This window comes from Hevea brasiliensis, chromosome 13 (genome assembly GCF_030052815.1).
Source record: "Hevea brasiliensis isolate MT/VB/25A 57/8 chromosome 13, ASM3005281v1, whole genome shotgun sequence".
Lineage (NCBI taxonomy): Eukaryota > Viridiplantae > Streptophyta > Magnoliopsida > Malpighiales > Euphorbiaceae > Hevea > Hevea brasiliensis.
Window position 1 is genome coordinate 78,017,297 of NC_079505.1, and position 25,775 is coordinate 78,043,071.

The 25,775-nt window shown below is 33.7% G+C and overlaps 3 protein-coding genes across 7 annotated transcripts; 2 read left to right on the forward strand and 1 right to left on the reverse strand.

Annotated features, from left to right (window-relative positions):
- Nucleotides 1-2,363: 2,363 nt before the first annotated feature.
- LOC110642249 (receptor-like protein 4) lies at nt 2,364-12,953 on the reverse strand. 2 transcript variants are annotated; one of them, XM_058132315.1, is made up of 9 exons: nt 12,537-12,942; nt 11,392-12,435; nt 10,734-10,884; nt 10,494-10,565; nt 9,766-9,834; nt 9,263-9,331; nt 6,883-6,960; nt 5,247-5,452; nt 2,364-2,980 (listed from the first exon to the last, which is right to left on the reverse strand). In XM_058132315.1, exons 1-9 carry the CDS (start codon nt 12,601-12,603, stop codon nt 2,874-2,876), a joined length of 1,863 nt encoding a protein of 620 aa, XP_057988298.1. In that variant the 5' UTR covers nt 12,604-12,942; the 3' UTR covers nt 2,364-2,873. The 2 variants fall into 2 exon arrangements, with proteins under 2 accessions (XP_057988298.1, XP_057988299.1); XM_058132316.1 differs by lacking the exon at nt 2,364-2,980 and adding an exon at nt 4,172-4,990 and having other exon boundaries at nt 12,537-12,953.
- Nucleotides 12,954-14,023: 1,070 nt separating this feature from the next.
- On the forward strand, nt 14,024-15,849 carry LOC110642251 (probable galacturonosyltransferase-like 3). Its single transcript, XM_058132317.1, has one exon. It carries the CDS (start codon nt 14,134-14,136, stop codon nt 15,199-15,201), a length of 1,068 nt encoding a protein of 355 aa, XP_057988300.1. The 5' UTR covers nt 14,024-14,133; the 3' UTR covers nt 15,202-15,849.
- A 3,485-nt stretch (nt 15,850-19,334) lies between these two features.
- Nucleotides 19,335-24,849, forward strand: LOC110642250 (serine/threonine-protein kinase STN7, chloroplastic). Of its 4 annotated transcripts, none has more exons than XM_058132318.1 (11): nt 19,335-19,943; nt 20,026-20,112; nt 20,874-20,996; nt 21,144-21,242; nt 21,588-21,756; nt 21,852-21,945; nt 22,719-22,812; nt 22,911-22,967; nt 23,696-24,109; nt 24,197-24,366; nt 24,589-24,849. In XM_058132318.1, the coding sequence occupies exons 1-10, from the start codon at nt 19,524-19,526 to the stop codon at nt 24,359-24,361; spliced, it is 1,722 nt and encodes a 573-aa protein (XP_057988301.1). In that variant the 5' UTR covers nt 19,335-19,523; the 3' UTR covers nt 24,362-24,366; nt 24,589-24,849. The 4 variants fall into 4 exon arrangements, with proteins under 4 accessions (XP_057988301.1, XP_057988302.1, XP_021649919.2 ...); XM_058132319.1 differs by having other exon boundaries at nt 24,592-24,849; XM_021794227.2 differs by lacking the exon at nt 24,589-24,849 and having other exon boundaries at nt 24,197-24,571.
- The last annotated feature ends 926 nt before the right edge of the window (nt 24,850-25,775 follow it).

A 25,775-nucleotide genomic window follows, 5' to 3' on the forward strand; every position in this document is an offset into this window, starting at 1 on the left:
GAGGTATGTGAGGATCTAGGCAACCAGTGGGACGGTGACTGGTGGTGGTGAGGGGGCTTCGTCATCATATGGGCCCATGCCTTTTTGTTGTTATTTTAATTTTTTTAAAGTTAATTAATTAAAATGTTCTTATTTTACTTGCGATCAGGAATTTTACAGAGTTTTTTCATTTAATTTTCATGGATTATTGGGGGGCTCACCAAATACATAGAGGTTTGCTATATTCAATGTGCTTAGCAACTGGTATTTGCAATTTGCAAAAAGATTAAGTGAACCCAAGTTGTCTTTTGTATTAATTTTTATTATTATTTTGGTTAAATAAAGTGGAAAGTTGCAGAGTGACTTGCCATGCCAATGAACAAGATTGGTTCGAATCAAGATAAGGATTTAGAGCTTCTCAAAGGAAATGTTTTGTCACACTAAAAATGGCTAATTCAATTAGGTTTAAATCAAATCAATTTAATTTTTATAGGGTAATTTCATTTTTAAAAAACAGAGATGCAGACAGTGAGAAAATATTTGATTATGGAACCAGAAGCAGCTTATCCATAATAAATCTTGATTGAGGCTGTAACCAAGATAATTAGTTTCTCTAATTAGTGTTCTAAAAGCCTACGTGGCTCCACTTAGGCCCTGTATTAAACATATATATATTAGTAACTTTATATCCATCATAACTTGAAACTTCGTTACTAATCAAGAGATTAAAGATCAATAAATTCAAGTTCGAGTTTTTCTCTATAAATTTTTTATTAAATAAAAAAATTATAATAATTAAACAAATTAAATTTTAGCATTTTTTAGAACTTAGTTTCTGAACTGAGTTAACTAAACAAGGATTTTAATTTCGATGGAAACTGTTTATATTAATTTAGAAAAATTAAATAAATAAGAAAAAGGAGAGATCTCATCATCTGGGTCTGTTTGAATTATTTGAGGGGATTGCATCTAGAAACATTTTGAGGCAGATAATTAAGCTGTTTTGAAGCAGTCAAGAAAAAGGAACTGTGATGGAAATTGACAAGCAAGTGAACACTATGTTGTGGCTCACTAGATCAAGATTTCAAAGACATGGGGGGTCTTGGTTTTTGGCCATATGATTGATAATTCACCATTCCGTGTTGGAGATGGTACAAAAGAAATTTTTACTTTGTGAAATTTTCAAAGTCAAGAGTTAGGGCTTTTTGACATTTATAGGCAAACCAGATGTGAAACCATTGAATAATGATTTTCAACAACACACCCACCGCAACAGCAGCACGACTTCTGCTGTCACAGACTTCCAACAGAGCTCAAGTTAATTAATGACCACCGACGCTTTTGAATAACTACAGTGATTTCAACCCAAATCCATGGTTATATATGATCAATTTAGAGAGTGGGGACATTTTTTTTTATCAAAGAGGAGAAATATTTTTCCTTTTCCACCGCTTTAAGGACAATTTTTCTTTTAATATCGTTAAACAGAGTAGGAAAAGAAATGAGAATGGAAAAAGAAAGTGGTCTAAAATAACAAAAGTAAAATATTTACAAGTTTTTGATATTGATACAGGTTTAGCATCTAATAGAGCTAAACGGTGAAAAAAAAAATATATATTTAATGGATTTCAAGTAGTTTGAAATGATGGTTTAATATTTTTAAATATAAAATTATAAAAAATAATTAGTTTTTTTATTTTCATGAAAATGGCCTAAATCGACTATAAAATAAAAGATATTTTGAAATTAAGTAAAATTAAAAGTTTTTTTTAAGGCAATTTTGAACTAATTTTAGTCTTTATTGCTCCAATTTGAGAAATTATGAGAAGTAGACTATCCAGTACAAGGACAACATTCCAGTTGCTTACCTCAATTTTTGAAATGGTCATAAAATTCAAATTTTCAGTAAGGGTTTTCCAGATTCGACAATAATGGAACAGGTGTGTTTCATGACTAGTGCTTAATTACTTTTCGAAATAAATCCCACCTTTATTACACTACCATGCACTTTTTTTATATGATTATTTTTTTAATGTCAAAATCATATGAAACATTAATTAATTTTGACTCCATAGTCAGCAAAAATATGGTGTGAAAACTTTGAGGTCGGAATTTGCAATTATTGGCAGACAAGTAACATGATCTCAGTTTGAAGAACAGATAAAGCCTGGTGAAAGAGGAGTGTGGATTATGCCACTCGCATTTCACAATGTGTGCAAATTATTCCTTTTAAGCCCTGTAAGATAAAACTACCATTAACAACAGTGGTTTTTAAGGGGAAAGAGTACGCATTTGTTTTAAGTTTTCTAGTAGATGTACAGCAAGAAAACAATTAAAATGAGGCAAGCATTAATATCCCATGAAAAAAGTATGAAGAAAGAGCCTTGGAGAATACTTACGAATAGTTTCATGAAATTTTGTTTTAGATAGTACAGAAAACCTACAAGTAAAGAAATCATAGCAAAGTGTTTTGAAATAATCAGCCAAACGTTTAGCATACATCAATAATGGACCTGGGACCGCAGTGCCGAAATGCAAAAATGCCCCTTTTTATAAACTGAGGTGAATTCACAGGATATATTCATAAAATGCCACATAATGAGTATGATACATCAGGAAGGCTGGCTAATCCTGTTTCTTTGTCAGTGAGAATAAACATGTGATACATTGCATTTTCTATAGACAGTGTGACTTCTGAAGACCCCATCTTTGTTTTGATTATCAAAAGATTCCAAATCCATTTAGTCTCTATCTTTGCGAAGCACTTATGCAGCTCACATCCTATCTATGCATATTGTGTTAAGTCACATTACGTGTCCCCTCTCTATGCAGCTATGCCCTCTCGGTGCAATGAAGACTATCAAGATTAGTACTATACTTTTTCAAGAAGACTGTCAATGGGGACCAGAAGATGATGGCAATGCTTTCGCATGTTGGCTCTCCATTTCAAGAAGCATCAAGGACTTCTGCCTCTGATATCTGTTTCTCTTAGCAGCCATTGCTGATCAAAATATAATTACACACTAAGATTGCAATTCAATAAATACTTCCACACAATATTAACGTATGAATCATGGTTGTACATCAAAAGAACATCCAAACAAGTCCAAAGAAGATTGAGACAAGCACAGAAACCTAGGATGATGTGAACTGCAACAACAGAACAATTAATAATAATAATAATAATAAAGCAGAAAGTAGGATAGATTCTTGAAATGCAATTGCTTTGTATTTAAGGCTTGCTTGTTTCACAGAAAGTACATTGCCAGTGAATATTTAGGCTCTGTTTCACAGAAAATATTTTCTTGGAAGATATTTCTTGTATTTTCTAGTGTTGGGGCATTCAGAAAAATTAATTAATGAAAAATATTTTCCTGATCAAAGAGAAAACGAATTCATTTTTAAGGAAAATAACTTCTATTTTTCAACAGAAGAAGTCATTTTTCATTTTTAAACTTTGATAATCTTATTAAATTGTAAATACACTTATATTTACATGAAATAAATACATATAATTAATTTAATATTACAATCAAACAAAGGAAAATATTTTTATTTCCATATACATGTTATTTTCTGTAAAATAAACGAAGCCTTAACGTAAAAATAATCTTTTGAAAAAAATTATTTTCTATTGCGTGGTTGCAACACTCGATATCAAAAGGAAATTACTTAGAATTTTAGATTATATTTAAAAGTTAATTTCTTTCTATAAACTAGGCTCTGGTTGGACCTATTTCTTTCTCTTTTTTTATTATTTTTTATTTTTTTATTTATAGTTGAATAAAGGAGAAAATTACATTGAAAAGGGTCAAATGTGGTGGTCACGGGCATTTGGCAAGGAATGACAGTGTGCAGCCATGACAGCCCACTGCTGCCAGTGAACCAGCTGTTAAGTATTTGCATGATTTCTTTTATAGATTCCTTCCCCGTGTGAGTTTCTGAAGATCAGAAATGGCTTGGGAAATGATTTCCATTTTTAAAAGGGAAGCTATTTTTCCAAAATGGCAGTGATTCCTTTGATAAAAAAAGAGATCTTCATTGTCCAATTTTCCCATACACCTAAACACCAAAGAATGAAGAACAATATTTTCTAGGAAAATGCTATTTGCGCCAAAAACAATAGAGCCCAAATTCTCAAATACCACTATGACCTATTTGAAGATAACTAACTTCCATTTTTTGCCTCTCATTTCAGCTATATACGAAATTTGAATTCAAATTAAACTGTGTTTTAAATAGTGAAACGCAATGGAGAAAGGCTTCTATTACAGCTTTTACAGCCAAAGCTGAAGACACTACTAAGGAGTAACAACAGTGACTATATAAGCAAAAGATGTTTTCTACCCAGATTCGAACAGGAGCTACATGGATGCAATACAGAAACAATTTGTGTGTTGGGAAGAAACACAGATGAAGAGATAACAGATCACCAACAAGACAGACAATTTCTTCTGAGATTTATCTGGAAGAAGACTCCATATGGATTCTAATGTTGGGTGTTCTGTCTGGAATATTGGGCTTGAAAGGTTTGAAGATAAGAAGCATATGCTTTCACAAAATATTTTTGGTGAGCACAACTTTTTCACTCATCGACTCTAGGCATAAACAAATGTAACAAATATGACAACTACCACCACCATCTAGCAATGAAAATTAGTGGAGCTCAAATGCTAAACTGTTGCCGTCAATGCCAACCTTGAGCCATGACAATACTGTTGGATGATATGAGTATAACAATTGAGTGTATGCAACATTCTCCAATATGCAGGCCTGAGCGATATAATTTTACTCCCACTACTCATTAAGCACTTGTTTTTCACGTAGCATAGCTTGTATTAACCACTTCCATTTATGAAGTAGCCTCTTCTGGTTTCCAACTCTAATTTCAAGATCTTCTGGAGTTCAATTAGCCACAGTTGCTTTTAGGCATATGCACAAAGGATACAGTATTAAGCCTACACCCCAATTCTTCAAATATTCTCGCCTCCAGGGGATTAGTGTAGGAACTCTAGCAATATGTAGCATGAGGAAATGAAGATTCTAAAGGAATGGAATTACAATAAGGTCTCCCTAAAATGGTGCTCTTCCATTCAAAACTATATCTTATACAATGATATGTCAGGCGTGTGCTTTAATGCATGAATTTAAATGACATAATATTCAAGATGATAAAGCACACAAGCAGTTATCATGATATGCAGTGTAGCACAGAACTAAAACCGAAGACAAAAGACAAACTTGAACTTCTTCTAAATCATACTTACACATTAAATCATGAGGGGGAGCAAAGGCATAATCATTTCTACTCCTCTTGATGTATATGCATACCACCAATAGAAGCACAGAGACAACAACAAGACATGATAGGGCTATCACAACTTTACCACTTGTGGACAAATGCCCATTTTCCCAAAATAATGAGCATTGTGGCAAAGAGGGAACTCCACACAAACCTTTGTTACCAGAAAGGCTGCAAGACAAATGTAAAAATTTCATTAGGTAAGAAATAACAAAATGATTAAATTCCTGAAACTGTATATGCAGTAACTAGCTAATTGTTCAGCAAAGCTCATAAAATAATTATTTATTAGAATTTTTTGATGAAACAAATTGTTGATTCATTTAGTATTTATAAATCTAGAGAAGGCACATGATAGTCCCTAGGAGGATTTACTGTGGTTTTGAAACACACAAAAAAAAAAGTATATTAATACTCAAAAAGTGTTGAAGGACATGAATGGAGGGGTAACCACTAGTGTTTCAATGATTGAGGTAATATGAGAGATTTCACTATTGTAGAAAAAGAACAATGGAAACATGGAAGTGAATTAGATCTCCATAAAATTAAAGCAAGCTAAAGGAGAACTGTGAAGTCCTATGTGATTGCAAATACCAGCAAAGATGAAGGGGAAGTTGTAAAGACCATTAAACTAGCTATAATGTATGGCAATAAATGATTGCAATGAAGATATATGCTTACCAATTAGCATACAGTAACGAGGACGCTAAGATGGATATGCATAAATATAAAGACAGATCAAATAAAGCAAGGATAGAGATGGCACCCGTTAAAAAAGATTCGAGAGAAAGGCGGTTAAGATGGTTTGAATATGTGCATTTTAAACTAGCAAATGCACCAATGTGGAATGTTGAACAAATTAAAGGTGCAGTAAAGTGAGGGGTAGACCTAGTTTGATGTTGGAAAAGTAGTGAAAAAGGATTTAGAGGCTCTAGATCCTTATGAAGTTATACCTGTAAAATGGGTAAAGTAAGAGGAAAATGATCCACATTGTTGATGCCCTATCTAGTTTGCAATTAATGCTTAATTGAGTACTATTTACACTCGTGACAATACTGGCTCTTAAAATTTCCAGTCAGTTCTCTACAGCACTAAACTTGCTGCTTAGTTCTTTTTGGTTCACTACAACTTACAAGTTGTGATATTCTATCCTCCTACAAAACTTTAAGCATTGGCTTTCATGAACTTTTTCAAACCAGTATTTTACCATTGGCAACTTGGATAAATCAATTAGACAATTTTACTCTAGAAGTTGTGGGACAGGTTTATAGCATCGTAGCAAAGAAAGCAATTTGAGCAATCAGTTGGTCATCAATCTCAAAACAAAAAGGGGGGAAAACTTTTAAGTTGTCAGTTGTTTCACAAACTTTACACAGTTTCAGCCTGTAAAGTTTTGTTATTTTCGGAACTTCTCAAAAATTAGAGGATATAAATTGCTAAAGGGGTATACATACTTCAATAGAATACACAAATAGAAAAAGGAGATTGTTGCACACAATAGCTAAAAGGAAAAGAAGGTATATGTCCAAAGATTTTATGGCTCAAAAATTGAAAAAAATAAACTAAACAAAGACTTATGATAGTTAGAAGAAAGGACATACTCGATAGTCCCACCATGCACACCAATTGAATAAAGCTCCTCTTGGACTGGTCCTACCAACAAGTTATTATTCAATAACCTGAAAAATTAGAAAGGAATAAAGATATTTCTGTGAAAAGACAATAACAATCACTTATAAAAAAAAATACATATCAAGAGGAGCCCCAAAAAAATTGCTTGGAAAACAATTAAGCTATCAATGAGAATCATTAATCAATTCAAGTTTGCACTGTATGTGCAGGACTCTGCTATACTTGGGTAGTGCACCCTTGGTGTATCTTCTAAAGGATTATAATGTTCACTTTTATCAATATGCAAAATGGGTAAAATCAGTTCCTTTTGAGAATTAAGTAAGGGCAAAGTATCCAATGAGGTTCATGGAACAACTCCAATAGTTGATGCTTTTCTTCTGGTTGATTTGTTTTTCATGTATGGAATCCAGACAATAATTTTTTCCTTTTTTTTAATTTTAAAAAGAATTTAGAATTCAGTATACTCGTGCATCTATGGTTGTTAAATCTTAGTTGCAATCCTTATCATGCAATTAAGCCCCATTGTCTACCTGCTAACAACTTGCCTAAACTGGCCTGTACAGACCAAACATATGAAACTAATACAGCAAAAACAATGTTGGCATGCTATGACTATAAATGAAAGGGGGAGAAAAAGAGGCAGAAGGAGGGGGAGGGGGGGTGTAGGTGGGGGAGGAGGAGAGGATTCTGCCTTTTGATACAATGTTTACATGAATCTGTTGCTTGTTATCACAAGGTACTGTTAAGAGCTATCATCTTAGTAGCATCAGCACCTGGATAGATGGAAACATGCATCCTTTTGATAATAAGCAACGAGGAAATCAAAAGGATACCAATTCTATCATGTTTTCTAATAACTGCATCCCATCTGGGAATAAAATTGAGTGATGGCCTTTTCATTGCCAATTGCTCATTTGCATTCCCTTCCATCGTGGCCTCATTCTTTATGACCAGATGGAACTCTTAATGGCAAAGTGGATATTACACTACAAGATGATATCAAATATACAAGGAATCTAATAATATATTCAGTCTATCCATAGAAAACTAATACAATTATTTTTTACAAGAAGATATCCAATCAAAATGTTTTTCTCCATGAATACACACTTCAGTTGATGCAGAATACAGAGCAGAAATTTGCAAATATAAATGAGTTCACATGCAATGCACATGAGCATGATTTCAAGTAGGGGTTACTTGTTACAAATCATAAAGCAAAATTTTGATTGTTTCACTCAACATTAATTTAAAGAGAACTTCAAGAGTTATAATTTGATTTCTTTTTTTCTTTGTGAAAGTAGTTTCATTCAACTAGTAGAGTATAGCTTATGCAGGCATCTGTCCTTGATGTATGTTGAATGGATATTTTAAAAGTTTAATAAATTATTGTCAAAACCCAATATAACGGTAGTAGTTTTAGGAATTTCACAAATTATAAACTTAAAAGGATGTTTTACACAATCCCACAAAAAGAGAGAGAGTGAGAGAGAGAGAGAGGGAGGGAGAGAATATTTTGCAATACATTTAGATATATGGGTTACCCAAATCAATATTATGTATAAAAGTAGCTAAATATCTGACACCTTAACCCACTTTATCAAACACAATGGTCCATAAACCTCAACAAGAATTTGGATCGTAGAAAATCCATGGAAGAAACTTAGATTAAGAGGAAAATAGGAAGAACTCCGTTCAATTCCTGATACCTGATATGGTAAACAACCATATGCATACAATTCTTTTCTGCAAATCCAAGACATGCTTACATGGGGGAGTAAAAATTGGAATGGACTTAGCACGGCCAGATGCATAAATCAAAAGATTGAATCTGCAGCCCCACTTATTTCTTTAGATACACACACACACACACACACACACACACACACACACACACATATTATGTTTACCACCACTGAATTTTTTAATTTGTCCCAAAAGTAATCTTGCTCCATTAACACCATCCGTTTCTTTAGATATTTCACTTTTATGGTATTTTGTTCCACTAAAATTTAAGTTTGCCCAATTGAATTTTTAAATTTGCTCCCAAAGTAATCTTACTCCTACTAAATCCATCAATTTCTTTAGACATTTCACTTTCTTAGTATTTTATCCCACTAAAATTTTAGATTTGCCCCCACTGAATTCTAAATTATCCCAAAGTAATTGATATTATGTGAATAAATACAATCACTCGTACATATTGCTCCACTGACAAATATTTTCAAATCCGCCACTCGATTGAATGATCATAGCGAGTGCTTGTGTGCGTGAATAAATATATACCACAATTTAAATTCTAGATCTATACATCAAACAAACATATGATAATGAAAGCAAACTACTTACACAAGCTGCAGACTTGAAGATGCTAGACTTTCTGGTATAGGTCCAGAGAACTGATTGTTTGATAAATCCCTACAAGGGACAAATAAAAAAAAAATATGGTAAATAGTTACACTGTGGAATTACAACACAAAAATTTATGGATTCCTAAGTCAGAAAGCACATGGGATATTACATTTGAACTTTAAAAAAAATGGCATATTTATAGAAATCATATCAGAGCTTCCTCATGGGTGAAATTGAGATATTTATACAACAGAATAGAATGAAGGATCTCCAACCTCAAAGAATGGATTGCCAACATCTAAGTACAAAAATTTATATAGCATAAATCAAGAAAATAGAGTAAAAGCAATCGTGATGAAATCCAACACTGCTAATGCACACATCCACATCTTGTGAAAATTATCTTTTAAGCATATCATGAAATGGAAAATCTAATGCATAAAACAATTAAATCAGGGCAATAATCGACACAGTATATCAATTCCATATATAGTACTTACAGCTGCACAAGTGATTTATGACCTAGTCCTGATGGAAGTGTTCCTACTAATGAATTAGAACTCAAATTCCTGCAAATTTAAGAGAAAGTTATGCTAACTTGTAACAGCAAAAAAAAAAAAGTACAAGATTACAAGAAACTAAAGAAGCAAATACACTTTTGCAGTTGTAGCCTATATGCTGAACGATGTGTACCAAATTTTAGAGAAATTTACAAATGTAAAATAAATGATAGAATGCAAGAACAACTATGCAGGCCCAATACAGTTTTGAACATAGACAATTTATTGCTACAAATAGCATGAGGTCAACAGAAGGGGTGACAAGTGAATTCATAATTTGATCATTGAACCATGAACTCTTTGAATTGGCAACAGAAAGTGTCCCAGGACAGTAGTCCTCAAATTTACGATGGTAATTTGTTTTAATTGAAATTGGTTGGTTATATCAATGAAATCAGTTTGCAATGGCAGGAGGCATATAGTTCTAGTCAAGGGCCCAACATGGATAAATGCCAAAACAATTTGCGAAGAGTCCATGCGACATGGTGATGGTTGCCAGCAACTTAACTGCTGTGTACTGTATGCCCCAGGATATAATTGAATGGAAAGGAAGGATCCATATACTCATTCGTGGCATGCATCCAACTTAATTACAATATGTGAATCACTATCTGAAATAAAACATGAAATGTCTGTGATGCATGAAAAAAATGGCAGTTGATACTTACAGGCTTACCAAGTTTGACAGAAAACTAATCTGATCACTCAAGTAACCTTTGAAGCCTTGGCTTCCAAGATCTCTGCAAACAAAAATAAGAAATTAAATATGGTTTAAATCTCTTCTAAAAATCCAACATTCCTGAAGAAAAGATATGGTATAACACAATTTTTCTACAATGACACATTTAGAATGCAATACAAGAACAGCTTGTCCTGTATGCAAAAGAAAGGAACAAGACAGTGCTTACATTTGAGATATAACCATGGCAGTTCCATCTTTGTTGGAATGGCAGGTAATACCTTCCCAAGCATCCCATTTAGTAGGAGCACAAGGATCACCATTCCAACCCATTCTACCAGGAACATGAAGAGACTCTTTCAATGCTCTCATAGCAGCAACTGCAAAAGGAAGTATTAATTAGTGCACAGCTCCATTGTGGAAACAAGCAGCCTCATCCATCAACAACATTATTAACTTCCATTTCTTGCTTATTTCTCAACCAGAAAACACATGGGCTTCTTTGGACCAAATCATTTGCAAGAAAATAATTCAATTGAATTCTCACACAATCATGATTCATTTTATTTTTTTTTAAATGAATTTTTTGAAGTTAAAAAGAATTGAATTCTTTGGTTTCTAATTTTTAATTCGAGACTGAGAGAAAATATAAAAGACTGTAGCTCCTCTGTTTTCCAATGTGTCAAGCAAATCATAAAAGGCAGGTAATACATTAACTTCTCAAAAAAAGGCACTTTTTTTTTTCTTTTCATACAATTGCCGAAACCAAATAATGCTGAAATATCAAAAGATAGTGATTATTGGAACCCAAATAAGATAAATGCATACACATAGATAGTACATATGTGATAAAGATGGTTAAAATCACAATCCTTAATTCTGCATACCTTGCTCAGGAGCGGTGGCTATATCGTTCGAAACCAGAGCATAATTTTCAATTCCACTAATCAGTGGCGCCCCCGTTACCGGCATTAACTTCACAGTCAATGCAGTACTGCTCAGATTGTGCACCATATACTGTAAGCTATAGGCCGCGAAGCTCCCAACCTGCGCATAAATATCAACTCTACTAACGTTTTTGTCATTCACCAACACATCAAAAACTCTCTGCCCCTTCTTCGTCACTGTCGAATCAATCTCAGCGAAATGAAACCACAAGAAGTAATCCAATTTCGCATCCACCGTTAATTCGTACTCCAAAACTCCTTTTCCCGCAACCGCAGTCTGGTAAAGCTTCATTGGGAAGTAATTCGGGGCCTGACCCGTGCCGGTTATTTTTTCTCGGGTGGAGAAGGAATGGAATTTGTTTGAGGTGCTTGGAGATCGAAATTCCGAATCGGACTGCCAGGAGCGGCCGAAGTCATCGGTATCGTTGCTTAACCCTGGTCCCCATTGTTCGGAGCCGCAGGATAAACGGCCATAGTTGACGAGGATGAAATTGTTGCCGATTTTGGCAGAATCATACGACAGCGGATTGATTTGACGGATTTCGAGAGAGCCGATCACAGGAGGATCAGTGGCAATGCTGTAAAAACAGATATCCACCTCTCCATCTTTAACAAACCCGAATAAATCAGAGTAAACGCCGTCACGAGCGAGATTCTCGGGCCAGGGGGAGCGCCAGGAGAAAACAAGAGTACCTTCAACGGAGACTTCGAAACTCGGAGAATGAGACTTACCGTCGTAGTTATCATAGACGGTGAAAGTACGGATGTAGTAACGGCCATTTGGAAGTGGAAGAATGTAGCAGTTCTTCTTGCCAGAGGAGAGAGGGAAGAAACGGAGGGTCTTCTCTTGAGGGAAGCGGAAGTGGAGGGGCTCAGAGACGACGGAAGTGAGGCCGCCAGTGAAGAAGCGGTCTGAGAGCCAGGTGGTGTTGAAGTGGTCGATAGATTTAGTGGAGCCGCCGCAGTCTATGTAGTAAGAAGTATCTACAAAGAGAAGGAAAGAAAGACATGCAGTTAAATAAAGACCGTTAAAAAGTTAGTTAAATTAGTTATAGAGAAGGCGAGAAGAGGAAGAGCAGTAGTACCATATGGGAGGGAAAGAGTAGAGGAGAGAAGGAGAAAGAAGAAGAGAGAGAGGAAGAAGAAAGACATGTTTGGTCATGGAAGAACAGAGCATGCTGTACTACGGTTGTTGTGAAATCATTTTCACTTGAGCAGACAAAAATAAATTCGATGATTTTTAGTTGGATTGGGATTCAATGAGAAAAGGAAACAGAAACCGAAACTGATTGATTTTTAGTTGGCCAATAAATTTTCCTTTTGGTATCTAATTGAATGCAAAGGTTTTCTCCGGGGGACTTCCCAGCTACCTTCACAAGCACCATTGAAATTGAAATTCGTCTGCGATGAAAAGAAGGCCTCTATCAATCTGAGAGAGTGTGTGTGATGTGTACTTTGGCATTAATTAATATGGTTAAGTGAGTATTAGATTAATTAATTTAATCCTCATGGTTGATAACTAATTCTTCAATAATGGATTAAATGATAGTTTGTTTTGGCAGTGGTGGTGGTAGGTTCTTACGCCCGTGAACCTGCAAACGTTAATTTTTTTGTACGTTTGCTTTTGATCGAGTACACCATCTGACAGGGAATATAAATTATATAATTCAACCTAGAGAGACGTAGGGAGAGCATATTTTTATTTAAATAAAAAATTAGATTGAGTTGAGTTAATTAATTTAATTTTAAAATTTAATTAATTTAATTTAATTTATAATTTTTGATAAATTTAATTAATTGATTTAATTTAATTATTTTTATAAAAAATTAAATTGAATTAAAATTATTGATATATATATTAAAGAAATTGAAAAAAAAAATGAATTGAATTTTAAAATTTTTAATTTTTTATATTTTTATTATTTAAATTTAATATTAAAAATATAAAATTTTATAAAATTTCATTTAATCAGTTTAAAATTAAATCAATATTTATCGATTTAATTTTTTTTATTAATTAATTTAATTTTTAAAATTTTTAATTTTTTATTTTATCGATTCGATTTAAAATCAAATTGATCATTTACACACCCTTAAAGAGACGCACTATTTAGTCAAATTCATTACTCAAAATTTAATTTTTAAAATCAACAATTAACAAAATTCTAATTAGTGGCCAAAATAGGCACTAAGCTTTTGAGAAATTAAAAATGAAAAGTAATATTTAATATTATTATAGCAACATATTTTAAAATACATAAAAACAATTTAAAAAATGTTTTATTAGATTTTTAAAATAATTTTAGATATTATTCATTGAATAATTTGTTTTTAAACCAAACTTGAAATATAGAATTTCTAAACCTTCCAATCCAAATTAGTCAATTTCATCAACTTGTAGACTGGGTTTCGCTGTGGTGCAGCAAAAGAAGTACCGCAACACCAAATCGTCAGGTGTAATCACCGCCACACGAGCACATTCCCACATCATCCCTCGATCATCACAAACGAAAAGACACGTCTTTGCTGCCAGCCTGGCTTCCACATATTCTTTCTCTATCTCAAAAAATAAAAAATATATAAAAAAAATCCAAAAATTATTTCCGGTTTAATATTCAGCTTCTTTTTATCTTCCCCTCCTACGTAGGCTGTAATCATTAACACACTCACACCCTCCCTCCCATGCCTCCAAAATTCCGGCCTCGCTTCTTTATCATTCTACTTCTAGCCACCGCCGCCACCATTTCCGTACACAGTTTATCAAATGCGCTGAATTTTGAGCGGCTTCCGTTGTTTCGAGAAGCGCCGGCGTTTCGAAACGGCCGGGAATGTCCCCAAGTCACCTGGTCATCCATCATCAATGGACAGTCCCGCCATGACCCTTCTTCGATTATCCACATTGCAATGACTCTCGACTCCACATACCTCCGTGGCTCCGTTGCCGGCATCTTATCCGTATTGCAGCATGCCACTTGCCCCGAGAACATCGTCTTCCACTTCATCGCCACGCACCGCCGCGCCGAGCTCCGCCGCACCGTTACGGTGACGTTTCCGTACCTCAACTTCCACCTCTATCACTTCGACGCCGATTTAGTCAAAGGAAAGATCTCTTCCTCCATTCGCCGAGCTCTGGATCAACCGTTGAATTACGCGAGATTTTTCCTCGCCGATCTGTTACCCGCTAGTGTAAGTAGGATCATATACTTCGATTCTGATCTAATTGTGGTTGATGACGTGGCTAAATTATGGAACATCAATTTGGGAGCCCACGTTTTGGGTGCACCCGAGTACTGCCACGCTAACTTCACGAACTACTTCAATTCAAGATTTTGGTCGAACCCGGCGTATGCGGCGTCCTTTAGAGGGAGTAAGCCTTGTTATTTTAACACAGGGGTGATGGTGATAGACCTGGTGAAATGGCGAGATGGGAAGTACACACAGAAACTGGAATACTGGATGAGGATACAAAAGAAGTATAGAATCTATGAATTGGGTTCTTTACCGCCATTCTTGCTCGTCTTCGCTGGGAATGTGGAAGGGGTCGAGCATAGATGGAACCAACATGGGCTTGGTGGCGATAATCTTCATGGGTTGTGTAGAGATCTACATCCTGGTCCTGCTAGCTTGCTCCATTGGAGCGGGAAGGGTAAGCCTTGGCTTAGAATTGACTCCAAAAGACCGTGTCCCTTGGATTCACTATGGGCACCTTACGATCTGTATCGGCATTCTTTACTCTTCTCTGATAGTTGAAGCAGAAAAAGCTAGCTTGTTGCAGGTGGGAGTTTTCTTGTTTCACTGAAGTCACCTAAAAGGAATAAATAGGACTAAAGTGGAAATGTAAAATATCGATGCCTTCTCTCTTGACAAAGACATATGGGCGGTGGACTAGGCGGCCGAGGATACAGAGGGTGCTAGACTGCTAGTCACGGCGGTTGTAGCGGGGAAGTGCACGGTTATTGACTGCTGTGAGTTGGTGCAAATGAGTGGGTAAGAACTAAGGAAGAAGGTTAAAAGGGGAATCTGGTGGTGTAATATAAGGTGAGTGATGCTTGATTGGCTGCATGGTAAAATTATCTCCAAAACGAAAAAAAAGGTAGTGGTTGAAGGTGGAGGTGCATTTCTTGGACAATGGAAATCGCTTTCTTTTGTTTCGACAAATTGTGGAAAGTGAAAGAAAAAGGCACAACAACAACACTGTTTTAACGGATGATGACCATGGCCACTTGTTTTTTCGATTTTATTGAATTGTGGGGTCTTCTGATTGTAGTTATCTTAAGTGTATTAATGTGGTTTAGAATCTGACACTCTTTAATTTGGTATATTTTATTGGATTTTTCCCCCTTCTATGTGACTTGTAGAATCTTGCACATATATAGTTATCTATGTTCGTTGAGCCAATGTTTTCCAAATGTATGGCTGATCCCTGCAGCTTTCCTACCAAAACTTAATGCAATCCATTGCTCTAATTCTTTTCGTGCTAAAAGTTCAATACTATCAGTTTTCTTTGCCATCTCCATTTTCTCCCTTTTGGAACCAAAAAAATTTAAAATTTTATGTATTTATTTAATTATGGCAATTACTTTTGAAATCGGTAAACTTATCCAACTGTAATAATTGTAGTCGATGTTGCCTTTTCTATTCAATATGGGCATTTGTTATGAGAGCGCAATCATTTAAAAAATGGATATTTTATTATATAGTTTCTGAATATTTTAAGTAAAATATATGTGTTTTTAGAAATCTCATAATTATATTTTTAAATTTTAATTTTATTAATAATTGTTCCATTCATTCAAAATCAACTCAATTTACTATATTTAAAAAAAACCCTCAATTTATTATTAAGTAATACTTAAAAAAACAAAATTATCCTTTCATCAATTATAAAAAATTGTCTAAACGATAAATTTTAATCGGTAGAAAATTATTGTATACTCTTTATATATTTATCATTATTCATATAAATACAAGACTTACACATCATAATTTATAGAGAAATTAAATTTATATAATTATTCAATATATTATTTTTTTAATGCATTGAATACTTTCTAAAATTTACCCTAATATTTTATTTTTCATCTCCTTTCGTAGTTTAGCTCTTTCCCTCCCTTTCTTATATTTACCGCTCTCTCTTCTTCCTCCCTCAATATATTTGTGCGTGTCTTTTTGTGTGTGTGATCTCCAAAATGAAAACAAATTGTGAAAAACAAGAGAAGAATAAGAAGAGGGTAAGATGTTGGGTGTCTCTTTTGGTTCAAAATTCCACTTGCATTATATGGAATCGTCTGCAATAGCAAAACTCCAATCGTTCCCTTGAGGCTCCTCTCTCCAGAGTTGCTTTACTTCTCTTTCCCTCTTCCACTTTGCGTGATCTAACTTTCGACTTCCCATTTCAATTTTTCCCTTTTGATTTTTGATTTTTTTTTCCCTTCTCTCCCTGAACGACAATCTCTTGTAGGTAATCCAATAACGATGGGTGTCCAGCAACCTTATTGCATTATCTCGGCTTCTTCAATTGGTTGTTGTCCAGCAGCCTTATGAATTTAGATACCAATCTCAAATTTTGGATAAAAGAAAATAAAAATGAAGCACAAGGGCCAACAATCAAATTAAAGGGCCCTCAAGTACTCCGTGGCTCGTATAGAAAGCGCATATTGCTTTTCAGACGCTATCACCTGTTTTTTTCCAAAATAAATTATTTAGAGAAGTTATTATATGCGCATATATTTTTTTTTATACAAAATCATAGTTTCATCCTTATTATATAACGTATATAAAAATTTATATTTAAAGAAAAACTAAAATTTAGTCCTCTTGATTTATTATATAACTAACAAATTATTTGAATTAAACCAAAATCTGGTGATGGAATCACTGATTCCTATTCACCAAAGCACTAAAATCAACCCTTAATAGTTGATCTACGATCAAATTAATCAATCCTCACCTTATTATTATGTAATTTGAATTTTAGATGTCCTCGTGAATTTAATTTATAATTAATATGAAAATTTTTTATTATGATCTGATTTAAATATTTTATAAGATCAGTGATGTTAATAAAGAACACGTATTATTATAGATTAATAAAAATATTATATTTTTTATTTTTTATAATAATATCATAAGAAATTTGAGAGACATATTAAATTAAATTTAAGAGTTATAAATAATTATATTTTACTTTTTTCCGATCATTATAGGCATGAGGATTACAGTTGAACCACATAAAAATGGATCCTTAATTTAACCTAGGCCATTCCCACCCTGCTTTCAGGATACAGACCGACCACAGCCGAGTCTACTTCTCCAGACTTAAAATCTTATCTGTAAAATTGTTCTCCTTTTGTTCTATGATATTGTCTTCTTTCTTAATTTCTTTTAGGGGTAATTAAATAATGAGGAATTATTAAAAAATTATTCTGTGATTTTATATATTTAATTATAATTTTGAAATTAATTTTTTAACAAGAAAGTTTACGTACCATTATTAAATATGAAAAATTATCTAAAGGTCTGTTTGGTTTAACTGTTAAATATAACTGTTAGCTGATAGCTGATGATAGCTATTTTATGTTAAGTATTTGATAAAATTATATTTAGGTGTTGTTATTGATATATGAAGTGATTAATAAAGATATATATTATATAATTTATTTTATTATTAAAATAAATATATAATTATTAAATAATATATTATATCATTTATTATATTATTAAAATAAATATAAAATTATTAATTTATTATATTATATCATTTATTTTATAATAGAAATAAGAAAATAATTAAATTTTTTAAAAGTCAATTAAATAACTTTAAAAATATAAATAAAATAATAAAGTAATTATTGTTCTTGATAAAGAAAAAATTTATAATTAATTTTAAGTTTTTATATATAAATAAATATTTTATATTTTATATTATTAATAAAAAAATATTTTAATAAAATTAAAATGTGTTAATTAAAATATTAAAATTATAAATAAAAAATATAAAAGTATTAATAATATTAATTTTTGAGTTAAATAGAAAAAAATAATATGATCAAAATAAAAAAAATCAAATCAGTTATCAGCTGATGAAAAACAGTTCTAAAAATATAGCTGATACAAACTGCAGTTGATGGGTACTATATCAGTTACCCATCAGCTTTATTTTTTAAAACTAACCAAACAAATACTATAGTTCATCTGTTTGGGTGTTTATCAACTATCAGCTATACTCAACAGGTGAACCAAATACCCCTAAATGTCATTAGAATAAATTATAATTTAATCTATGAAATTTAGTAAAAATCTATATATCAGTCTCTATATTTTTTAAAACTCACTTATTTAGTTGTTGACGTCTTAATAAATCTGCATATCTGTCTCTAGCTAGACGTATATAAAAGTAAAAGTGTCCAGATTATTTTTTATTAATTATAAAGTAAAATAATATTAATAATAAATTTCCAATTAAATTCTTTTAATTCAAATATTATAATAATATAATAAATATTATAAAATTTGAAAACTATTTCATAAAAAAATTTATTATAAATTTATAACATTATTTTGATATTTTTGATATAATTAATGATAAATTACAATCTACCTTAATTTCTTTTGCCTTTTTTAATCGACCTGAAATTTAACTTCAAAATCTTACCAAATAAATGCATCAAATCACAGTGTGGTAAATTGTAATTTTCCCTAAATAATTTACTTACGATTTCAGTGTGAAATAGTGAAAGGCAGCCCAAGCCCATATGGCGATTCGCAGCAGCTCGACAATTTTGTTAGGAAGAGAAACAGCCAAGCCCGATACAATTCCATAAACAAGCATCTGCGTGTCTTTTGTGGTGCTTGTTCCTCCTCTATCCGCTTGAGCCCTTCCCCTCCACAAAAAAAACCTGTAATAACTGTCACTATAAAATCACCCCAAAAAAATCACACAAATCAATCAGAGAAAAAAATAAATAATTAAATAAAAAGTGGTGGTCTAAATTCGAAACAGATTCAAAGTGAAACCAAATCAGTTGTTTTGTACTTCTCCCCCTCAAACTGCAACTTCTTTCTGTGCTGTCATGGCCACCGTTTCACCAGGTGGAGCTGCTGTTGTCCCGATCAAACTCCATACCCACAAACCAAGACTCTCCTCCCCATTTCTTGGCAAGAAACTTAACCCCAAGCCTTCTCCCAGGACCATACTCTCAACCCACAGAACACTTTCAGTTCTTGCATCAGGAGGGGAATTCTTCGATGCCGTTCACAACTTCTTTTTGGGTGTTGGGGTTGGCCTACCATGTACTGTGATGGAGTGTGGTGATATCATATACAGAAGCACTCTGCCAAAGTCCAATGGCTTGACCATTACTGCTCCTGGTGCAGCTTTGGCTCTGGCTGCACTCTCTTATCTTTGGGCTACTCCTGGTGTGGCTCCTGGCTTCTTTGATATGTTTTTTCTGGCTTTTGTTGAGAGGTTGTTTAGACCCACTTTCAGAAAGGTAAGTGAATCCCTTGATGATTTTACTATTTGTGGTTTTTTTTTTTTTTATGTGGTTATTGGTTCTTGGAATGTGGTGACAGGATGACTTTGTTTTGGGGAAGAAGTTGGGTGAGGGAGCCTTTGGAGTCGTTTACAGAGCTTCACTGGCTAAGAAGCCTTCTTCCAAGGTTTCAAGTGTTTGATGAAATCTCATTTTGAATTTAATCTCTATGCATTTCTTATTTGTTTCTTGGTCTGTCTTGTACCTGGTGGAACCACATCATGAAGTAAAAGTTTAATATGTAAGTGATTAGATTGTAATATTAGTTTAACTAGCTATTTTGATGTGGAAAGTAATTTAATCACTCGTATAAATTTAAATTAAAATGAATTAAATTAGAATTTGACCCACATCTATAATTATTTTTAACCTCAATTTCTTAGGTCAGCAGGGCGGACTTAGTTGAATTGGTTGTCCTAATAATAGACCATGGAATTAATTTTCTTTGTGTCTCATAAAGGATCATGCGTCTATTCATCCCCTGTAATTAGGCAAACGCCTAAGATGGCAACCCCGAAAGTTTTATAGTACGAAATTTTTATGGTGATATACCATAAAAATCAATCTGTGTCGTTAATTTTATTATGTTCTCCTAATTTTGAAATGATAAATTCCAACCTTCACATGCTCCTTGAACATCAATTTCCATGGGATGACTAAAGATCCCAAAATATTGATATTTTATGCCAATTTCATTTATTCATGAGATTACCATGTAGTGAAATAATTTTTTATTCATTGTACATTTTCAGGATTTTCATGATAAGAAATTTTACAAATTCTGGATATGTATTTCAGCTTTTATTGTACAATTTACTTGAAGTAATGAATATAGCAAGTTGATTCGTGGATCTTCCCCCCCTCCCCTCTCCTCTTCTTATTTTCTAGAAGGAAGGTGACTTGGTTTTGAAAAAGGCTACTGAATATGGGGCAGTGGAAATTTGGATGAACGAGCGTGTTCGAAGGGCTTGTGCAAGCAGCTGTGCAGATTTTGTGTATGGATTTCTTGAGGTGTTGATCTATTATGACTACTACTACCATATAAATTAAGGGTATCATTATCTCAAGAGTTTAAGATATTTACTCTAATAGCTTGTCCCATTTCACATTTGGATTTTTACCTGCTGACTTGCATTGTTATCTTCAAACTTTTTTCAGAGGTCATCAAAGAAAGGTGGTGAATATTGGCTTATATGGCGTTTCGAAGGAGAGGTCACGCTTTATGATTTGATGCAGAGTAAAGACTTCCCCTACAATGTTGGTACCTTCTCTCAGTTGTTCTTCTATATTTTCATGCTATTTTATGCTTTGGAACTGCTACGGTTTCTCCAAGCCTACCATGCTAAGTTTAATAGTTGAAATTGTGATAGCCAAACATTTTATCTTTCTTGACAAGCATAGACATTTTCTTTATTTGATGAGCGAGGGACATAAATTTTGAAGTTTTCATTTGCACAATTAATGCCTCAACTGGATTGTTTGATATCATTGTACTTCTGCTTTTACCTTCTTTTGAATATGATGGGTTTCACATTTAGTTGATTCGCTTGTGTGCTTGGGTTTTAATTTGATACCAACTTTAGTGATGGCTACATAAATCAGGTAGAGGCAATGATTCTCAAAGAGGTTCCGGACTTGCCTAAGGGATTGGAAAGGGAAAACAGAATCATTCAAACTATTATGAGACAGATTCTATTTGCATTGGATGGTCTTCATTCAACTGGGATAGTGCATAGGGATATTAAGCCGCAGAATATTATTTTTTCCGAAGGTAATGAGATCAAGATAATTAGTAAATGTGAGAAAGTTAAATTCAAGTTAATCTCAGGTCAATTAATTCATGTTGGCATGTAAAAACTTGAGCAGGGTCTCGTTCATTCAAGATAATTGATCTTGGAGCTGCTGCAGATCTGCGAGTGGGAATCAACTATATTCCAAAGGAGTTTCTTTTGGACCCAAGGTATTGAGTTTTCCATTATGCAACACAAGTAATAATGATCTTTTTCAATTAAATAAGATGAAATTGCTATTTACCATTTTCAATGATGTGCATAGTCTAGTCAATCGTAGGTTATTGTTATCTGAATGCAAGCACACTCTATTCTTACCCAAAATCATCTTCATTTTTTTTTCCCCTTACATGACGTGGATCGTACTTCATGGCTAAATGGATGTAGAAGAGTCCAAGTTCTAAATGGCTGAGTGTAGTTGGCTAGGTTTTTGGTTTCTTGGCTTATCTTTTGCGAAGGATGTAATTTAAGAAAAATAAGTTTACCCAGTGTGAACGAGATATCCAAACATGCTTTTTATATTACTTAGTAAACAGAGATGTAGTTTTGCTGGTTGTCATTGGTACAACTAGCAAAACTAGAAAAATGATGTTGGAGGTCTATGGCTACTTGAGAGCATGAAATAATGGATCAGGTTAACTTTCTACTAGATTCCCAGGACCAGCTTTTGGCAATGGAAGTGTAAGACTCCTGTGTGGAAATTGCTTATTGGTTTTCTGTCCCCACCAATTCGAATTAAAGCCTACTAGCTGGATCTTTACATGTTGAAAAATTGTCTCTTAATTTTACTTAATTGTTTGATATCGAACCCAAAGGTTGAGTCACAGCATCTAAGCATCTAATATGAATTTTTCATGTGCTGTGATTTTTTCCTTAATACATCTAAAAATTTTTCTTCCCAGTCATATTTCATTCACAACCTTTTTGGTCCATTCCCTTTCAGGTATGCTGCACCAGAGCAATACATCATGAGCACACAAACTCCGTCTGCACCATCACCTCCAGTGGCAACTATACTCTCCCCGGTGCTGTGGCAGGTGAAATACTATTCTGATTTGGTTATCATGAATGTGGCATCTTTTCTATGGGAATTAATATTCTTCTTGTTATCTTCTGTGTTATTCTTGTTAAACAGATGAATTTGCCAGATAGATTTGATATTTACAGTGCTGGTCTAATTTTCCTACAAATGGTGAGTAGCAAAGAGTGCTGTGTTACTTTAGTTACCTTGTTTAAGTCTTGAATAGATTTGGTAGCATGCATCATACTTGTTTATTAACTTTAGACAAATTCATATAAACATTTCAAGAGAGGTAGAAATTTGGTTACTTAGGTCAAATCTTTCCATGCTTGCATTGAGGGATCATGGCTTTTCACGGCTCCTATAACCTGATAGCACAGAACCATACTAATCCATATAACTATATTGTAAAAAATGTTACCACCATTATAACTGATAAGAGCTAGCAGAATATAGTGGATATTGTCTCTGAGATATAAGGAAACTCTGCATGGACTATAAAAAATTAAACTTTGCATCAGCATTAACTTTGACTATTCGCAATGGTGAATTGATTTTGAAATTATATAAAATTTAAATTGAGAATTCAATTCTCTGCTGCTGGTATAAGTTTTAAAAGAAGTATCCCATTTCAATTTATTGGGAATTAGCCATTGAATAAATTTGTAGGAAAATTAAATTCTCTGCAATTTTGCAATGAATCTGAGATATGATTCTTTAGACATCAGCTCTTGAAACAGCAGAATGCTCGAGGCTTGGTTATGTCTAGTTTCTATAATGTGGTAACTCTTGCCAAACATAACTTATTTCTTGTTTAAAGCATTTTTATCTATTACAATAATCATGATGAATTTCAGTTATTTAGACCTACTGAACTTGGAACATTTTTCTTTTTACAGGCATTTCCAGGATTACACACTGACAGTAGCCTCATACAGTTCAACCGTCAGTTAAAAAGATGTGATTATGACTTAGCTGCCTGGAGAAAAAGTGTAGAGCCACGTGCTGGCCCTGAACTTCGAAGGGGCTTTGAGTTGCTGAATTTAGATGGGGGGATAGGATGGGAGCTTCTAAAATCAATGGTTCGATACAAAGCACGACAAAGAATAAGTGCGAAAGCAGCTTTAGCTCATCCCTACTTTGATCGAGAAGGACTGTTAGCTTTGTCTTTCATGCAGATTCTGAGGCTGCAACTCTTTCGTTCAACACAACAGGATTATGGGGAGGCTGCCAACTGGGTTATTCAGCGAATGGCAAAATCTGGAACAGAGAAGGATGGTGGCTTCACTGAGGCTCAGCTTCAAGATCTTCGAGTCTGTTCTCGATCTATACTGAAACACTGTTCTGCACACTCATTGTTGACAGGATAACCTTTGACCATTTGTGTTTTTATTGATCAGGAAAGTGTGGAACCCAGAAAGAAGGCAGGTGCTCAAAGGAATATTCTTGCGTCAGCTCTTCGCCTTCAAAGGAAGATAATAAAAACATTGAATGAGAGCATGGATGAGCTTAGCAGACGCAGTAAGAGTGTATGGTGGAGCAGGTGGATCCCAAGAGAGGAATGAGAATTGTATGTATATAATATTTTTCATTTGTGTAAATTCTGCGCATGCCTCCATTATTATAATATCTCGGATTGTATAGAAATGATGTTTTAAGATGGAAGAGATTAGCTGGAATCTTTTGACCTCACGAGTAAGCTTCTTTATGGTTGATATGTAATTTCATAGAAAGGAATTGAATGAAACGAAACTGTTAGGAAGAATTCTAATCAAGTCCTTGTTCTTCTCAGAAGCACTTAACATCAGGCTCGTGCGACTTTCCTTGAACCTTGATTGTCCAGAAGCCAGCTACCAATTCTAACAATCTAGCATATGCTGTTTTTGAAAAGGCAGTCTCACAGTATTTTCTAGAAAAATTTATGTATCCTTCTTCGTATCTAAGAATTATTTTCGTACATAAAATATTGCTGTGAATGAACAATGAGATTACAAGATCCAGTCAAAGCACAATAAGAGAAAAAAAAAAAAATCTTTTATAACATTTTGATGAATTTTGTTTCTGTGAGGCTTATTTTGGGGCAACTGAATCTGCTCCTGCCCACCAAATTATTTGCTTTCCCTGGTTAAATTCTGCCTAAAAATCTTCAAGAAAGAGACTCCACATTCTTTTGGCAGGCATATCCACACCATGCATGTCTCTCCTGCAACAGAGAGGCACAATCAAATACAATTTGCATCCATTTCCTGCCAACCCAAAAAGATATTTTGCATGTGGTACAACATATTCAAAATGTGTTAAAATAATTCACTCATTATTATCTCATAAGATAATTCTTTTCATAAAAAAACCACTACAAAATCCTGGAATTAACACATTTTTTCCATTTCCCCCTTTTGTATCCATAGCATTTCTCGTTATGAATGTGCTTGAATTGGTTCACCTAATTCATCATGGCACCGAACAGGCAATTGGAATTGCGTCATCTCTATAACATGCATAACAATATCTAGTATTCTATGATGGAGGGGACAACAATAACTTCGCTGGCTAATTATTAGTATCTTAATATCCGGTCCAGCCTTCTGAAAAGGAGATCTTTATTTTTTCTTTTTGCTAATAAGCTCTTAAACCGATAAAATTGTTCAAAGAGAGATTAGAATATTAATATCATAATTGTTTAGTGGAATTAGGGTTACTGGAAGTTGGTGTCCTTTGTGGAATGGAAGGAACACAGCGACCCAGCAAGCAGGGCATTGCTTTTTGGTTAAGTATAATTTTAATTCTTAATTGTCTTTAAATTAATCTATTATCAAGTTGGATATTAATCTCTTATATTAAATTTATCAAGCAGGCTTGATATGAAAAGATATATTACTCGTTTGGTAGTATCAGGTTGGAGTCTTCCCTCTTTTAATATATATATATATATAAAAGATTTCATATTTTTAGTTAATTTTTTAATAAAAATTCTTATTT

What these genes read in the sequence shown, in the direction of transcription:
- LOC110642249 (XM_058132315.1), bottom strand. Translation starts at nt 12,603, where the DNA reads ATGTCTTTCTTCTTCCTCTCTCTCTTCTTCTTTCTCCTTCTCTCCTCT. An exon ending in CATAAATCACTTGTGCAGCT is followed by an intron (nt 9,332 to 9,765) that starts GTAAGTACTATA and finishes TGTCCCTTGTAG; the next exon opens with GGATTTATCAAACAATCAGT. An exon ending in GTGCATGGTGGGACTATCGA is followed by an intron (nt 5,453 to 6,882) that starts GTATGTCCTTTC and finishes TTTGTCTTGCAG; the next exon opens with CCTTTCTGGTAACAAAGGTT.
- LOC110642251 (XM_058132317.1), top strand. Translation starts at nt 14,134, where the DNA reads ATGCCTCCAAAATTCCGGCCTCGCTTCTTTATCATTCTACTTCTAGCC.
- LOC110642250 (XM_058132318.1), top strand. Translation starts at nt 19,524, where the DNA reads ATGGCCACCGTTTCACCAGGTGGAGCTGCTGTTGTCCCGATCAAACTC. An exon ending in CTAAGAAGCCTTCTTCCAAG is followed by an intron (nt 20,113 to 20,873) that starts GTTTCAAGTGTT and finishes CTTATTTTCTAG; the next exon opens with AAGGAAGGTGACTTGGTTTT. An exon ending in GAGTTTCTTTTGGACCCAAG is followed by an intron (nt 21,946 to 22,718) that starts GTATTGAGTTTT and finishes ATTCCCTTTCAG; the next exon opens with GTATGCTGCACCAGAGCAAT.